Below are 18,264 nucleotides of genomic sequence, written 5' to 3' on the forward strand. Positions count from 1 at the left end.
TAAAAGAGCCTTTCCCCTGCTGTCCCTCTAAATAGCACTTCTGGCTGGAGACATCACAGTGACCTGCTTGTGCCTGGGTGTGAATTGGGGGTCTGGATGAGGGCCTGCAAAAGGGCCTGGAAGAAGTTCAAAAGCATGGAGTGAAACAAAATTTGTTTTGCACATTTTGCCTCAGGTTTGCCTTGTGAAGAGATTAGAAAGTAAGACCTCTGAGAATAATTTAAGAGAACCATGATTAAACAGACTGGAGAAGGTCTTTACCCAGTGAAGAGCTGTCATACAATTAGTCTTCCTAAGGACAGAGCATAAGTAAATGGGTTCAAAGGGCACAAACTACAATACATAATATTTGTTTACATAAAAGGAAAAAAATCCCCACTGGTAAAAACAAAATAACTGACTGTGGAGACCTGATCACCTTTATTAGCAGAATAGAGGCTTCTCTGTAGGACTGGGTGTGATCAGGTTCCAGTGTCCTTTCAGACCCAGGACTCTGAGAGGAAGGGTGGCTCTGTGGGGACCGGCCTGGCCTCAGTGGATACCAGGAATTGGCATCAGTTGTGAAAAGGAAGAGCAAGAGCTTTGCTCAGATGTAGGGACAGGAAAACATACCACAGTACGGAACACATAATAGCTGCATAATGAATACTGATCAGTTTATAAAGAAATAGAATCTTAGAAGCCAGTTGAATCTCACTCTTGTTAACAGGTGACACTGACTTACATTCTCCTGGTTCTCACTGAAATGAGACAACTTCAGAGACACATACATACTGCACAAAACTCTGTGACAGGTTTCCACCCGTCCTGCTGTTGCCCACAGAAGGTTGGACAGGAGCTCCCTCAGTTGTTGTTCACTGTGACCAAGTGCCCCTCCTTCTGTGAAGGGTCATGAGTCTGTCTCTTTACTTTGGTGGCAAACACTCCAGCAGCATCAGGCGACCCTGGTCATGGATAAGAATCATTCAATTTGGCAGCAACTGTGGCAGCTGTGACTCTTTCCTTTTGGCAACGGACCTCGAGGCTTTCCATGTCCTCAGGGACTCAAAAGGTCTTTTTGAAAAGTAAACCAGAGTCAGCTCACCCATCCTCAGAGGACCTTGACCACGGTCATTCTTTTGAGGGGAGTCGTTACTTTTCAGGGGAGCTTGCTGTTCCCCTGCCAGTACAATTTCTCTTCCACTTTTTTCTTTTTCCATCGGCAGAGAAGCAGCATCTTAAAGGTCTTCCTGAAACTTCTGTTGCAGAGGGCATAGCAAATGGGGTTGACAGTGCTATTGACTTAGCACAGCCACTAGCCCAAGTGCCACAGGGTGACTGGGACACACTTGTCGCAGAAGGTGGAAACCAGGACCATGATGTTGTAAGGAGTCCACGTGATGATGAAAGCCAGGAGAATTGCACTCAGGGTCTGGGCTGCTTTCCTCTCTTTGACGAGGACCATCCTCTTTCGTTTGGTCATCTGATGGCTGAGGTTGGGATCAAGGCCTTTCACCGAAGGGTCCTTGGACACCGGGAAGGAGCAGGGCATGATTTTCACCTTGCGACAGCCGTTGTTGGTATCCTGGGTCCCATCAGCTTTCACCACCAATCGGAACTTATAGGCCATGCACTTCTGACTCTTGGGTCGATGAGCAGCAGCTGGAGACAGGAAGTATTTTTGGGTGTCATAGTCATTTTTTTCAGTGTGAGCGTTGACAAAAGTTTCCTTGGTCTCTTCAGCACTGAATTCTTCCCTTGGGCTTTCCTTGGCCTGACTCTTGTAGACCACTTGAAAGACAGGGTCAGTGGTGGGCTTGTCCTCATCTTCTGAGGAGGGGTAGCTGCTGCAGGTGGTTAGCTGCTCGGCTTTGGCCCACTCAGTGCTTGGGCCAGTGGCTCGGGATGGCTTCCCAGTGACGGAGGTGCTCCTGCAGGAGGATGACCAGGAGGCTTGGTTCCTTTCCCTCTGGGCCAGTGTGGGCTGGGGGCAGCTAAAGCAGGACGTGAGCAGAGCCTCCTGAGCTGGCTTTCTCTTCTCAGTTTCAGCCACGCAGTCAGAGCCCTGGAGGTCGGCCACGTCCTTGGTTTGCTTCTCTGTTTCCCGGTAGATTCAGCAGTAGAGGATTGTCATGACAGAAACAGGGATGTAGAATGCAGCGATGGCAGTGCCAAAAGTGATGGCGGGCTCCGAGAGGAACTGGATCTGGCAGTCATCTGGTGGGACCGTCCGCTCCCCAACCAAGTACTGCCAGCAGAGGATCGCTGGGGCCCAGAGGATGAAGGAGATCAGCCAGGCCAAGCCAATCATGATGCCAGCCCTCTTTGGGGTACGCTTGGCCCGATACGTCAGGGGTCTTGTGATAGAAAAGTATCGGTCATAACTGATCACCAGAAGGTTCATGACAGAAGCATTGCTGGCCACGTAATCCAGTGCAAGCCAAAGGTCACAAGCCAGACTCCCAAGAGCCCAGTGTCCCATGAGGATGTAGGTAGTGTAGAGGTTCATGGAGAAGATCCCAATGATGAGATCTGCACAGGCTAAGCTGAGCAGGTAATAGTTGTTAACTGTCTTCAGCTGACTGTTGACTTTGAAAGAGATCATGACTAAGACGTTGCCCACGATGGTGATCAGGCTTACCACGGCTGTCACAGCTGCGATGGTGATGACTTCCCACAACCTGTGACGTTCCAAAGGCTGGTGAGTCACTGGGGTGCCATTGACGGTAGTAGCATTGTGGTAAGATTCCCCTTCCATCCTGGTGCAAGAGTTTACATTAGGAGTAAGTCTTAGGTTCTAGACTGTTCTCTTTTCGGTCTCACTTCTTCTGGCCAGTTTCTGGAAGAGAGGGAAATACATTAGCTCCACTCACCGGCATGAATTTCTTTTCCACTCATTGTTTATAATTTCTAACAGAACATTAAATGTGGTCCCACACCTATTCAGAGCAAGATGCTGAAATCTCTAAAGTTTTGATAACACTTTTTATAAAGGCATCTCCTCCCTTTGCTTTTTATGATTACCAATGCCTGAGAGCCTTTCTTGTACATGAGGCTGCTGCCCTCTTGTGGTTCTAATGGGCAATTTTACAAAAAGGGCTGGGAAGATGACAAGGGCAAACAAAAAGAAAAGAATCAGATTGTTGGAAAGCAGTGAAGAGGGGAAAACAGGTGATGCTAAGTTATCTTAGACTATGGCCTTGAGGTCAGACCCTCTGTTTTTTAAGCTCCTGGTGATAAGTACCTATTTCGTCATTCACTTGGGAAAAAGACAAGTTGTATCTACTTTATAGTCCAACTTTATTGAGTTTAATTATAAATTCAGTTATTAAACATTATTGAGGCACTGTTGTGAGCCAAGGCTGTATTACCCCACTTCTCCCTGACTTAATGCACACACTACCCATGAGCACCTAGTTTTCATCTAGAGGGTTTAAAAGTTGCCCCAGCTGCTGAAGATGATGACCCTCCCTCCATTTTTGGGCTATTTGCATTGTCACAAATGTTTTAAATTATCTTTTTTTCTGATTATAAAGTAATATGCTCCTTGTAAAAGTTCAAGCAATGTCAAAATATATAACTTCGAAAGCGAAAGTTTCTTCTAATTCCATCTTGCCAGGGTAATCAATGCTAACAGGTGTATTTTGACAGCTTTTCCCTATGCATATACATGCTAACAAATATTTAAACATTTTTTTCTAATGGGTGGATTTTTAATGTTTACACTCTGAATTTTGTTTTTTACTTAACTAATCATCATGGACATCTTTGGATCAGTACATCTTTTGGATCAAAGCTATCTTTTTTTCATTTTAATGACTGTACATTATCCCACTTAATGGATGTACTATAATTTATTTAACCAACTGCCCATTGACAAATTCCAGCTTTTAAAAATAAAATAAAAAATTTTCTTTTCTACATTAACGATCTATGTACATGATAAAAAGCTTCAGTGGGTACAAAAGTGTAAATGGTAAAAGATAGGTTTCCCTCCCACCTCTGACCTCCAATCTCCTAATCCCCCTTTTCCAGAGGTAACCACTGTTACCATGATTTATCTTTCCAGAGATATAATATGTGCATACAAATTATATGTGATGATATACGAAAAGTACCATTTTAATTACATTTCAGGTACCTTGATAGGATAATAGATCGTGAAGGAGAAGAGTCTTTTTGATGACCCTCAAAGCACATCATATAGGCAATACCGGTTCTGCCTACTGGCCAGTTTTGACACTTCTTTGATAACAGTAATTGATATAAATAATTTGTGAAGGACTATAGATCTTCTTGGCTTTGTTTTATATTTTCAGCTGCATTTTTAGATGCTTTCCTAATACCTCCAATTCAATATGGAATTGAATTAATGATATTGTCTTGTACCAGAAATCAGATTCTCCCAACTTCCTGATCTTGCACCCTTCTCCTTCACATCCCAACGAATGAAGTCCAAATTAGCCGTGAAACATCCCTTTATGGGTCCCTTTCCATTCCTGCTGCTACCACCCTGGTTCAGCTTCCTGTTACCTTACACCGATAACTCCCTGGTGACATCAATGTCCAAATGACGGCAAAACAAAACCCCAGGATGCCAGGTCACTCGGCAGAGACTCCCTAGCACCTGAAAAGACCAAATTTGCTCTACACCCTGCAGTTCCCTGGACAAATTTCATCACAGACTGTTTCTAATAGTCAGATCTCAGTCATGCAGTACAAGATAGGCCCTACAGAAATTCCTTCCTTTTTCCTTCATTCCTCCTTTTCTTCCTTCCCCCAATAAATATTTATTGAATGTCTTTCATGTGATACACTCTAACACTGGGGATACCATGCTGGGGATATAGATAAATAAACAGTAAATATCAGGGGCTGGTACTGCGTGCCATAGGGGCGCATGGGAAGGACATCTAACCCAGTCTGGTAGGGGCAGGGGCATTACCTGAGGAAAAGATGTTTCAGCTGAGACCTAAGCATGACTGGGCTTTAGCCAGGCAAAAGGGGTGTGTGTGTGGAGGGGTAGGGGGTTGAGGAAAGAGTGCCGCAGACGGGAGAGCTTGTTTGCAAGCCCAGAGGCAAAAGGAGGCATCAAGTTGGAGGAAGCCTGAGAAGTGACAGGTGAGACTGGAGAGGTTGAGGGGGTGGGTAGGAGGGACAGGAATGAACTTGAGAGTAAGTCCGCTTTTGGGGAGAAAAGTGTCAGCTATTTCCAGACTCCCCATCTGCTCTGAAAGTAGTCCTCACATCCAGCGTGTGGGAGCATTAGCCTGGAGAGAAGTAATAAAATGGACTGTTAGCTGAATTTTTCTAATCAAGTCTTCAAAGTAAAAATAAATAGTGTTTTGGAGGGATTTAATTTTTCTACTTAATTGTATTAGAAGGTAGTGAGCAACTTATGAAAGGTTCTGCATATGTGGGTGTGCATGTTCTCCTGTGAACGCATGTGTATCACTGGAGGCTTATCCTTTCTGATCTGTTTTCTCATTTGCAAAATAAAGAAATTGGACTATGCAATCTAAGATACCTACTTTTTTTATTTTTGTTTATTACATAGTGTGATGGTTAATTTTAAGTGTCAACTTGGCCAGGCTACAGTACCCAGCTGTCGGTCTAACACCTGAGTCTAGGTGTTGCTGTGAAGGCATTTTGTAGATGTGACTAACATTTGAATCAGTAGACTTTGGGTAAAGCAGATTATCCTCCATAACGTGGGTGGGACTCATCCAATCGGTTGAAATCCTTACGGGAAAGGACTGAGGTCCCCAGAAGAAGGAATTCTGCCTCCAGATTGCCTTCAGACTCAAGACTACAGCATTAACTCCTGCTGGGATTCCCAGCCTGCTGGCCTGCACTGCACATTGCAGACTTGTTAGCCCTCACAGTCTTAAACATTTCTCAAAAAGCTCTCTCTCTGCCTCTATCTCTCTGTCTCTGTCTCTCTCTGATAAATGGAATACACTCTGATAAATGGAAAAGAAGATCATTTATAGTGGCAACATCATGTCATAATCACATAACTGAATCTGACATTGGGCAGCTTCAGGTTCAAAACCTAGTTCCATTACTTACTGTATGACTTTGGACATGCTACTTAACCTCTTTTAATTCTCAGATTTTTAAACTTTAAAGTAGGGATACTAAGAGTCCTTACCTCATAGGATTGTGTTAAAGATTAAACAAGATTATCCGGGTAAGTGCTTTGCCTAGTGCCTGACACAGGGATTTGCTCATTACAGAGTAGCAAACCATCAAGAAGGACATCACAATGACTCTTCCTATTGGGGGAATGGGTCTGAGGCATGGTCTATTAAGGGACAAGGTGGAATAAAATGATGAGGCCATACTTTTGCAGCCTTGAGCTGACTGTTTTAGATGCTTCGTGGTGCTAATGATACTTTTCCCTTTAGGTATTATAGTTGGTGCCCTAATTCTGAGGGCATAACCTTGTTTCCAGCCCCTCAAGCAGAGTAGCCTACAGTCCTCCTCAAGGTCTGCTTATTTGAATAGGACTATTTCAAGATTCTTGACTGAAAAAAAGTGGTTCCATAGTCAAGTAAGTTGTGGAAATGCCATATATTATATAAAGCTCTCAGAGACTTGGAGGACACATGAGCCCAGTGAAGGCCGAGAAGTCCTGAGGTCAAGGACACTATTGAATTTGTTTTAACCCAGATGTGGCTTAGCATATCTAACCTTTTTCAGTGGAGCATTTGTTAGTATCTTGTGGAATCCCACAAGATGGATCACGCTTGGGAAATGCAATTCAGTGGGAACCATACTGAACTAGGAGTGTGGAGATCTGAGTTCTCATTTCAGCTAAAATTTGTGGTTTGAGACAAATCTCTGGGCCTCAGTTTCCTCACATATAAAATTAAGAGATTGGCATTGGTGATTTATCCTTTAAGATGAGTTCAGGCTTTTCCTATAGACTCACAGTGGAAAACACTGGATGTTGTATTAATTTTAGACCTCAACTTTCCGCTATTCTCAACCAGGGAAATAGCAGTTATTTAGCTGCACCCTAAGTTAGTGTAGTGGAAGCAGCTCTCAGCTAATTTTCTTATCTGTTAAACAGGTATAACAATATCTGCTGTATCTACCTTACAGAGTTGTTTTGAGGACTCCCAAATGAGATAATGTAGGGAAACCACCGAGTCCTATTCTAATGGCAGTTTGGGGTTTTAATTATTATAAAATGAAGAGTTAGTCTAGGTAAGTGGATCTCACCACTGGCCACTTGTTAGAATCATCTGGGAGCTTTTGAAAAATACTAATGTCTGGGCCCCACACCAGACCTGTTAATTCCGAATCAATGTAGGAGAGACTCAGGCTCATGTTGTTTTGAAATTCCTCAGGTGATTCTCACTTGCAGCCAGGGTGGAAAGCCAGTGCCTTCGCTAGATCCTTGCTACTCAAGGTGCGGTTGATAGAGGGGCAGTGTTGGCATCGCCTCAGAGCACGTTAGAACTGAAGGCTGACCAGGCTCAGTGCTTCTCAAAATGCTCATGACTACCTGGAGGATCTTGTTAAATTGCAGAAGGGCAGGGCTTGCAATTCCACATTTCTCAAAACCTCTCAGTGCTGCTGATTCATGAGCCATACTTTAAATAGCAAGGCTGAGGGTAATGGCTGAACTTCTTAGAAAAGGGGAACCATAGCTGACAATGTGCTATTGAAAATGGAATTTTCCAACTGAAATGTCCAGTAACAATTCGGATCCCCCTCTGCCTTCCAAGGACAGTTGAGGGACTTCCCTGGTGGTCCAGTGGTTAAGACTCCGCACTTCCAATGCAGGGGGTGTGGATTCGATCCCTGATCGGGGAAACTAACATCCCACATGCTGCGCGGCCAAAAAAAAAAAAAAAAAAAAAATTACTTAATCACAAGGACAGTTGAGTTCTTCTTATTTGAAATTAATACATATTTCCTTTCCAGCTTTGCTTCCCTCTATTCTTTCCTTTTTTTCCCCTGCCTCATTTTTGAGAGTGATTTTCCTGATTGCTAAACTGCTGGGAATGAACAGACTTTCCACAGACAGAGGCATCTGGGACATGAGGTAGGTTCCATGACTGAGGATTGATTTCTTTTTGTTCTGATAGCTGCATGATAGTCGAGGGTGAAAACTGAGTTTCAGGCATCTTAGTCTTCCATAATAAACTTTTTGAATCATTAAAATGTTTTTGACTGAAAGATTGTATTTATGGAGGGGAAACAATGTTTTTGTGTGTGTTATGGAGGCAAATGAAATAGAAGTGGTTATGGGGAGGAGTGAGAATTCTTCGGAGTTCTTATTTGGTTACTCAAACTTTAAAAGTTTCCGTTTTTCACCATAGTGTTGAGAATATTTTTATTTCTAAGGTGCCTGCATCAGCAGAGAACAGATAATCATCCCTGGCTTATTTTCCACTACTGAACAGAAAACAAGAATCTCAGAGTAATAAAAGTGTCCTTGTTCCCAACCTTGGTAGATTGCTTCTTGCTTCTTTGCTGTCAATAAATTACAAATGGAGCAAAACATCATAAAAACCGAAAAAGGTAACACTGTGTACCAAATGAATTCCTTTCCTTGTGGAGTGGCCTTGATGACTTCTGGGGCTTTGCTTTTCTGAAACACCTTTTCTCTGAGAAGCTTTATGCCCAAACCACTCTTCACTGTTTCCATAGCAACCACAGCGGAAAACTTTAACAGCATCTACAATCCAGTGATATCAGGACACCATCATCACCAGCTCGTGTTGTTATGCAGACTATTCACGTGCCGCTCCTCCTCTCCTTCCTTTTCAAGGCTAAATCATAGAAAGTAAGCTTAGACACATGGTACCATCGGGTTAGATATCAGGAAGAACTTCCAATGACACAATGTGTGAATAAGGGAGGTTCTTGACTTGTCTTTTTTGGTTTCTACTTTCAAGTAAGGTCTATCTAACCTTTGATTTATAGAACGGAATGCTGTCCAAAAACATGGTGATTAAGAAAGGACTCCTCGGCCACTCTCGCCTCCTGAGACAGACTGCATTCTGCCTATGGAAGGTGTATCTCTCTAAATAAACCTGCTTTCACGTAAAAGAAAAAAAAAGACGATGTTGCTGAAGCAATAGTATCTGGCACAGAATTTTAATCTGACATATTTTTAACAATATGTCCTGTGTTCACCACTGTGCTAGGCGCTGCGGGGCATATAAGAGGGATATACAACAGGCCTTGAACTGAAGGAGTTAAACTTCTACAATTCTAAGAAAAAGAGTATATAAGAATTATTGAGCCTTTGCACCACATTTATGCGACAGAGAAGTCTATTACCAAGGCCATCAAAGGACTGTATTTTCATTGTAGCCCAAGAAAACAGAGGTGGGTTGCTTTACATGAAGGCATAAATTGGAGCCATTCAAAGCACGTGTTGTGACCCTCAGGTCTTGGAGTTGCCTAGGTGGGTTGTCTTCTGTTGGGGTCTGTCTTGTCTCCTTATCCCGAAGTACGGGGCAGATGTTATCATCTCTTTATGTGTGCCTGGACATGAAAAAGTCTGGGCGGTACCGCCACAAATGGATTTATGTGAGACTCTGGAAGTCCAGAAGCTCTTGACGGCATTGTCCAAGTCTTCCTAACAGACTTGGAGGCATGGATCATATATTCATCTTTGAATTCCCAAGGATAGTGTGTCATTCTGGAAGCAACAAGGGAATGTTTCAAGGAGGGGATAGTGATCAACTGTATCAAATGAAGCTGATAAAACAAGAAAGATTAAGACCGAGACCTGACTAATGGATGTAGTTACATGGAGAGCGTAAGTCACGTTGGTAAAGTGGTGGGCATGCGAGCCCTGTGGGGTGAATTCAAGGCTGAATGGGAGGAGAAATGGGACAGTGCCGTAGATGACTCTTCTGAGGAGCTTTGCTGTAGAAAGGAGTAGAGAAATGGGGCAGAAGCTGGATTAGAATGTGGGACCGAGTGTTTGTTTTTGTTTTTAAGAAAGGTGTAAATTATAGCACGTTTGCAGCCTGATGTGAGCGATCCAGTCATTAGAAGAGAGAAACTGATGTGTAGGAGAGAGGAGGGGTAGTTGCTGGAGAGATGTCCTCCGGTAGGTGAGCAAGGATAGGACCCAGTGCCGTACTAAAGGCAACTGACCTCGCACTGGAGCAGAGGCCCCTCTCAGGAACAGGAGAGGAGGAAAAGTATGTGTGTGCAGGCACAGGTAGGCTGGGAGTTGTAGTAATGGCAGTGGTGGAGAGTCTTTTCTGATTGCTCCCATTTCTCTGTGAAACAGAAAGCGGGAGTGGGAGTGAGGATGGAAGGAGAGAGGAGAAGGGATCAAGTCATGAATTCTGTATGTTAGGAGTTTGTTCCGTTCATTTTTGGGAGTTCTCTACCCCTGACACCAGCTCTGGAAGCCAAAGCACCATTGTGAGCTGACAGGTGGTTCGCTTGCCCTCATCTTCCCCAGGTTACAGGCTGGGGAACCTGGCCTGAAAGAGTGACTCCTGTCAGACTCCCTCCCCCTTCAGCCAGAGAGCACCCCTCAGTGGTGGATGCTGCTGTTCAAAACACAAAGTAAATAAACAGACATAAGAGGCCTTATCAGTGTTTTCCAATTTGCATTGTTCATAGACTAAGCATCAGAAATCAACTAAACTGTAGAAAATCTGCCTGCCTATAAACAGAAGAATCAGGAAGATGCTTTTTTTTTCCCATAAGAATTATATTTGCAAGGGCACAGTGCCTTTTTTAAAAAATCCTATCATAACAGCTACTTTCTGACAAATACCATATGATTTCACTTATATGTGGCATCTAAAATATGGCACATACGAACCTATCTACAAAACAGAAACAGACTTGTAGACACAGAGAACAGACTTGTGGTTGCCAAGGGAGATGGGGGGAGGGAGAGGGATGGACTGGGAGTTTGGGGTTGGTAGATGCAAACTATTACATTTAGAATGGATTAACAACAGGATCCTACTGTATAGCACAGGGAACTATATTCAGTATCCTGAGATAAACCATACTGGAAAAGAATATAAAAAAGAATGTCTATATGTGCATAACTGAGTCACTTTGCTGTACAGCAGAGATGGGCACAACATGGTAAATCAACTGTACTTCAATAAAAAGAAATTGAAAAAAAGAAGAAAAATAACATCTAATTCATCAAGCAGTGAGAGTTTATAAAATCTTGGACTAGGAATTAGGAGGTATTCTTGTGGTGTTTAAATGCCCAATACCACCTTGAGATGGTGATTCTCAAACTTGGGCACGCATCACGATCACCTAATGGGTTTGTGAAACTCCTGATTGCTGGGCCTCATCCCCAGAGTTGCTGATTCTGGGGTGAGGCCTGAGAATTTGCAGTTCTCATAAGTTCCCAGGTGATGCTATGCTGCTGGTCCACACTTTGAGAACTATTACCTTAAGGAATTGGCTTCATTTAAAAAAATTCGGTCATATATATTTTTTGCATATATAAAATATGCAAAAAGGGAGGTTTATTTTCTTAGGAGTTACCTATGTAATTCAGGACTCTGTTTTAGATATCTCATGAATACTACCTAAGGGAGAACTGAATATTTTATTCATGCAATGGCATATATTTAAAATCAGGACTATCATGTCAAAGCAGTTGCAGAAAATCCTCCTTCCCTTTGTTATTTATAAAACTAAAAGCTCTCTGTTTTTTTTTTTGTTTGTTTTCTGTTTTTTGCAGTGCAGTAGGTACTTGTGTGCCATTTTCATCCTCGATGACAGACACTTTTCCCATGTGGATCAGAATCAAATGAGGAAAGCATTCTTTCTCAACATCCTGGTTAAAAGGATTTCTGTCAGTGATGTCCTCCAATTAGGAAGTGTTAGCAGGAGACCTTCAAATTCTCCATATCCTAAACACTCCTGGTTGAATGGAAAAAACCTTGAACTCATAGATGGGGAGGGCAGAGTAATGTAGTCCCTGGACTTCTGATGGCATCCGCAGCATAGACATAAGGGCACAGATTGTGAAACCAGACTGACCGGGTGTGAATCTCAGTTTTGTCACTCATTAGCTTGAGCAAATGATTGAACTCCTTTGTGACTCAGTTTTCTTACCTGTAAAATAGGAATAATAGTATTTACTTCCTAAAAACAGTAATGAAGGTTAAATGAGTTAGTGTGTGTAAAGTGCTTGGAATTGTGCCAGGCACATAGTAAATGTTAAATAAATGTTACCTTTTACTATCCACAAACAAGTCTCTCTGTGGTCTAACGAAGTTGGCTTAATCTGAAACCCACTGATCTTATTTCCCTGACCAGGGATTGAACCCATGCCCTCGGCAGTGAAAGTATGGACCCCTAATCACTGGACTGCCAGGGAATTCCTGCTCCCACCCCTCCCCGCCCTCCCTCCCACTGATCTTTTCAATGTCATAATTTTGGAGCCTTCTTGAGGGATAGTTATACAGTTAAATCCATTTTTGCAAGTGGTTCTCAGGCAGGGTGATTTTGCCCCTTGGGATAAATGTCTGGAGACATTTTTGGTTGTCATAACTGGGGGGAGGGAGGGTCGTCAGTGGGTAGCACCTAGTGGCTGGAGGCTGGGGATGCTGTTAAATTCTACAATGCTCAGGACAAGCCACCGCCACCACAAAAAATTACCAAGTCCTAAATGTGCCGGAGTTGAGAAGCCCTGATATGTGCTGTCTGGTGTGAGATTAATATGTGAATCTTCATCTTGGTGACAGCCTGAATCTGTGGTGTGTTGATAACTATTTAACAACCTGTTTCCACCCCCACTGATGGGGGTGGAAACAAAGTCCTGACTGGCAGAATTTTGCCAATTTCCGTCGTGTAAAAGTTCCCACTGTAACCCGTTTCAAGCAACCAATTTTATGTCACTGCACGTAGCATTAGGGAGAATGTACCAAACCATTACAGTTCCTGGTCACATAGGGGATGGGGGCTCAGGTTGTCCAAGGGGTTCTCCTGTTGGTTCCTTTATGGGGTGCAGAGAAAAGGATAACATTCTTGTTATTACTCCCATCTGCTTGTTTAGTGTTTCTCTAGGGGTGGGATTATGAATTTGAGCATGAGGATGAATAACTTAATTCTGAGTGCCATTGACAGTGTTAATTTCACAAAAAAAGATAAGGTTAAAAAAAAAAAGAGAAAAATAGGATGTGGAGGAATAAAAAATGGGAAAGGCTGGAGAAGAGTAGAGAGGGAAAAATTGATGTACTGTGAGAAGTGACAGTGTCTATTGACAAAAATGTTAACTATTAAGACAATGAATAGAGAAAAATATATACTAGAATACAGTGTTAAAAAAAATACTATTATCCTGACACAACTCCTCTCCCAACCCTGTAATTCCTCTCTTGGCTAATAGCATCATTAGCTACCTGGTCACTCAAGCAAGAAACCTGGGCATCACCCCTAACTTCTCACTCTGACCTCCCCACTTAGAATTGGACACGGAGTCCTATCAGTTCTCCCATCTCCTATCTGTCCCATTATCTTCCTTCTTAGCTCTCAATTTAGGCCCTAATGATTTGTGGCCTGGACTCTTCCAGTAGTTTCCTGATGGCTGCCTGGAATTCTGATTCTCCTCTACAGAATGGTTTTCTGAGTACAGTGGTTAACAGCATAGAACCTGAAGCCAGACTGCCCTGGGTTCCAGTCATTCCCTTACTCACTAGCTGTGTGATTTGGAAGTTACTTTACGTCTCCATCTTAGATCCCTCATCTGTGAAACAGGGATGACACGAGTAGTACCTCATAAGGCTGCTGTGAGGTCTAAAGGAGGTGCTATATGGGAAGTACTTAGAACTGTGCTCTGCGTTACTTTGTTCAAGATTGCAGTTGACAACCCTTCAGCAGTTCTCTAGTCCCACTTACCAGGCAAAGTCCTGCTCAACCATCAGGACTTGGCTCCTGGGTCTATTTCTCATGAAGCCCTGGGTGACTCATTGAGGCAGTTCAACTTTTCTTCCTTCCAGACTTCACCTTGAATCTCTCACTGCACTCAGCACAATAGTGCAGTCACCTGCTTACAGAGTTATTATCTTCCTTCTGGGAAGTGAGCTATTGATACTTGAGAGCAAGGACTGTGGCTTCTTTCTTTTTCTTTTCTTTTTTTCTCAATCTTCAAGACCAAGCACTGTGCCTAACACACAGTAGATAATTAGAAGCAATGAACAGTGTTAACTATGTATGAATGTAAGAAAGGGACAGAAAGGATTCGGAAAAAAACACCTGTTTCGCCACACTGATTGGATGATAGATGTTTTAACCCTTCTCTATTATTTTCATGTGGTTTCTATAATACAAAGTTTTTTTAAAAAATAATTTTATTTATTATTTTTGGCTGCATTGGGTCTTTGTTGCATGCGCATGGGCTTTCTCTAGCTGTGGCGAGTGGGGGCTGCTGTTCGTCGCGACGTGCGGGCTTCTCATTGCAGTGGCTTCTCTTGTTGAGGAGCACGGGCTCTCGGCACGCGGGCTCAGTAGTTGTGGCTCGTGGACTCTAGAGCGCAGGCTCAGTAGTTATGGCACATGGGCTTAGTTGCTCCGCGGCATGTGGGATCTTCCCGGACCAGGGCTCGAACCTGTGTCTCCTGCACTGGCAGGTGGATTCTTAAGCACTGTGCCACCAGGGAAGTCCTTGTCATACAAAGTTAAAGATGGCTCCCATGTAGCCATATAAAACTGCCCTTTTCCCCCTTGGTTAAAGTAGACTGGATCCATAAAATGAACTACTGCTTAGCAATAAAAAGGAACAAAAGATTAAATCGTAAAATATGGGTGAGTCCCCAAAACTGTCTACTAAGTAAATGACACTGACACACAAACATGAATAGACTGAGCTTGCCTGAGTTAGAATGTCATTTCCACCGCTACCGTAGCTGTGTCACATCAGACAAGTGGTTTAACTTCTCTAGGGCTATTTCCTTATCTGTAAAATAAGGATGACAGTAGTACCTACCTCACAGGGCTGACAGGAGAATTAAATGCTCATGTGCTCAATAAGTGTGAGCTAAAGCAGTCATTTCTATAAACATTCTTTTGACGTCCTGGGAGCCCCTTCTGTCCATGACAGGCTGCACTGTTCTCTGGACTCCCAGTGGCTTGTGGCAGGCCACACCTCTCACCTGAGGACCGCACCCCACCCTTCCTTCATACCTCCTCCTGAACCCAGAGGTATGAAGGAACTTTAAAAATTACACCTATTCATTCTTGAAGATCAGGAGACTAAACAGGAAAAAAAAAATGGAAGAATTAACTCACTGGAAGTCTCACCCCACAGTTAACCACTAATGTAATAGGGAAGAACCTTTGTATTCTATTACAAGTTAGTCACTAAAGGGCTGTTGCCTGTAAGCTTCAATTATACATAATGGCCCATCTCTGGGAACCCTGCCTCCCAGGTAGTGAGCATTAAGCTCTAGAGTACCTTTTCTTTTAGCTCACAAGAAACATCCTGACCAGGCCCACCTGTGAATGACTGCAAGGAGGAAGAGGGGGCTGACCAGAACCCGGACATGTTTGACTTTGCTCTCTCCCGTTTTAGTATAAAAGAAGCCTGAATGCCAACGCAGGCAGCTGGTTCCTTGGGGTCAGGAGTCCACCATCTTCTCGGTTTGCTGTCTCTCCAGGTAAGTCGTTACTCCTTGCCCCAACCAGTCATCTCTGGGATTCACTGGCCTGTCCTGCAGCGCGCAGCAGGAGCTTGGACTCGGTAACACTAATGTTTTGGTATATACTTTTTAAGACCTTTTCTTAGGCAAATACACCGTATCAGTATGTCTTTCTACTTTTAATTAAAAAACGAGTTCATATTATATAAACTTTATTTCATAACCCATCCTTTTACTTCCTAGGGCCCTTCCCCCAGAAACACCCCTCCCACTTGCAGCTTCTACTGGTCAGCCCTTTCCTCGGAACCCCCGGCCCTGCGGGAGACCAGGTTCCGGCCCCACCTGCCAGGCCCGGGGCCGGCCGCCCCGCCCCCTCCCCCGCCCCCGCCCCCGCCCCGCCCCCGCCGCGGCCAGCTTCCATACCCGGCCCCGCACGCCGCGCTCGCGCTCGCTGTCACCGGGGGCCCGTCGGTCGCGGCTCCTCCGTGCGGCCCGTTTCCGGTGGGGCAAGGGCGTCTCCGCGGCGGCCCGGCTCGCGCGCGTTCAGCACCGCCGTCGGTGGCCAGATGCAGGGGGAGCGAGGAGCTCGGGGCGGCCGAGGACGCCGACCCGGCCGCGGCTGGCCTAGCGGGAATGGCGACCGCGAGCGGGCCGGCGCCCCGGCGGCGGCGGTGGCGAGAGGCGGCGGCGGGGATAGAGGCGGCCGCCGGGGCCGCGGCAGGGGTTTCCGGGGCAGCCGCGGAGGCCGAGGAGGAAGAGGTCCGCGAGGCGGCCACCGAGAGGCAGGAGGCCGGGGCGCCGGGCCCAGTGCGCCGGTAAGAGGGGACGGCCGGTGGGGTCCTGGCCGGGGTCAGGGTCGCGGCCTCGTGGGAGCGGGGCTGGTGGGGGGTCTGGGCCCCGAGTCAGAAGCCGCGAGCGCCGTGCAGGGCACGCGCGAGCCAGACGGCGGCAGCGCCTGCGCAGGATGGGCGGAGGGCGGCGGGGGCGTGCGCCGGGGTGTGCACGTGGCGCGGGGTGTGGGTGTGCGTCCCTTGCTCCCTGTCTGCTGGGGTGCCCTGGAGGGTCAAGGCCATGGGCTTCCCCAGCCTGCCCAAGAGGTCTTGGCCCAATTATTAAAGAACCCAGCGGCCGCGGCTATGTGTCCGCAAGTCTAGGGGGCCGTTTGGGTGCGGGTGTCAGTGTGATTAACCCTTTTGGGGTGGGGACAACCAGGGCTTGGTCTCCCAGTGCCTAACCTCCCAGGGAGACATTCCTGTTATTAAGAAGGAAGGGATTTGGGGGTCAGCTTTGTTCACTGCCTGTGCAATGCGTGGCACAGAGTAGGCACCTAGTAAATGTTTGAGTGAAAGAATGACCCCGAGGAGCTAGACTCTATAGTATTTGGGGGCGGGATCAGATGCATAGTTCTCTTTTTTTTAATAGTATAGTTCTTTTTCATTGTATATGTGTAGGAATCAGGGGTCGGTGGCCTTCGTCTATTTGAATTTTCAATCTGTAAATGTTTCAGCAGTCAGGTCTCAATTTTACTAGCAATATAATCGGCCATATTCATGCATTTGTAATTGAAAGTGTCTTACAGGTTGGAGCAGGGAATGGTTTGGGGGCAAACTTTTACTCTACTGATACTCTAGCTAAAGGAGTTAAATTACTGTCTTTATGAGCTGTTCTGTTATTTTAACATTTGTAGTACAAAACTGTCTGTCTATTTTGAATTCCCATGTGCATAGATTAAAAAATTATTATAGTTTTGGGTTGAGTTAAATTTCCTATTACTGAAGTATTGATATTTGTAATATCTTAAGGGCATAGTAGGTAGGATGTCCCTAAAGATAGGAGTTGTGTACAAAAATGGAGTTGGAAAGAAATACACAACTTAAGTGTGCCATATTTAACCTTGTTAGGATTAAGGCAGGTAATAAGTAAAATTTGAGAGAGGTATGAAGAAATTCTTAGTCAGCTCACCAGGAAATGAAGGAAACTGACCAGTCTAGTGCACATTATATGTCACATCTTGTTTTATAACAACATTATTTACCTATCTAACTTTATTACAACTTAATTTTTTTAGCAACTTGAAAGTTGTTTAAACAACTTGATAACAAATTTGTTATATATATACTTTATATGTATAAAATCTTCATTTTTATAGGTTAACTGACTTGCTTAAGCTGTTGTAGCCAGTGGCAGAGCTGGGATTTATATCCAGCTGCCCTTGACTCGACTGTGTTTTATCTCTTATATTTTTGTGAACCAGTCACTGCCTTACTGAGAATAAAGGGGATACTCCTTGGTTGCAGGGATCATGTTTTAACAGTAATTGTAGTAATGGTACCTTTGGTATTTGGTCTCTGTTGAACTAAATTGAATGAAATGATGGTGTATCATTTAGAGATGAATAATGTATTTTTTGATTTATGCTAATATTGTAACCATTGTATTAAAACTTTAGGCTTTTATCCTTTTTCAGAATGGTCTGAAAAATTCCATCTTGTGTTTTCTTTAGGATTTTCTCACTTCACAGTTTAATGATTCAGTGTGTCAGTGAATGTAGATGCTTCGCACAGTGCCTGGGGGCATAGCTGCAGCCACTGTTACCACCACCATCATATTTTCAGGCAGAGGTGGATGAAGAGAGGCTGGAAAGATTATTCCTTCATTTTGGTTTGGGTTGGTGGCC

At 44.4% G+C, this 18,264-nt stretch overlaps 1 protein-coding gene and 1 pseudogene across 2 annotated transcripts in view; one reads left to right on the plus strand and one right to left on the minus strand.

Annotated features, from left to right (window-relative positions):
• Positions 1-1,138: 1,138 nt before the first annotated feature.
• On the minus strand, positions 1,139-2,980 carry LOC309625890 (muscarinic acetylcholine receptor M5 pseudogene; annotated as a pseudogene). The gene has a single exon. The product of its transcript is annotated as a muscarinic acetylcholine receptor M5 pseudogene (transcript).
• Positions 2,981-14,811: 11,831 nt separating this feature from the next.
• Positions 14,812-18,264, plus strand: part of LOC309625490 (uncharacterized protein) — a 40,274-nt gene continuing 36,821 nt past the window's right edge. The window contains exons 1-2 of the mRNA XM_082385100.1: positions 14,812-15,605; positions 15,831-16,402. Of these exons, the coding sequence (XP_082241226.1) occupies positions 16,154-16,402 (249 nt within the window). The 5' untranslated portion in view covers positions 14,812-15,605; positions 15,831-16,153. The remainder of the gene's footprint in view (positions 15,606-15,830; positions 16,403-18,264) is intronic.

This window comes from Balaenoptera borealis (assembly GCF_965194805.1).
Source record: "Balaenoptera borealis genome assembly, chromosome: 3".
NCBI classification, from domain to species: Eukaryota; Metazoa; Chordata; class Mammalia; order Artiodactyla; family Balaenopteridae; genus Balaenoptera; species Balaenoptera borealis.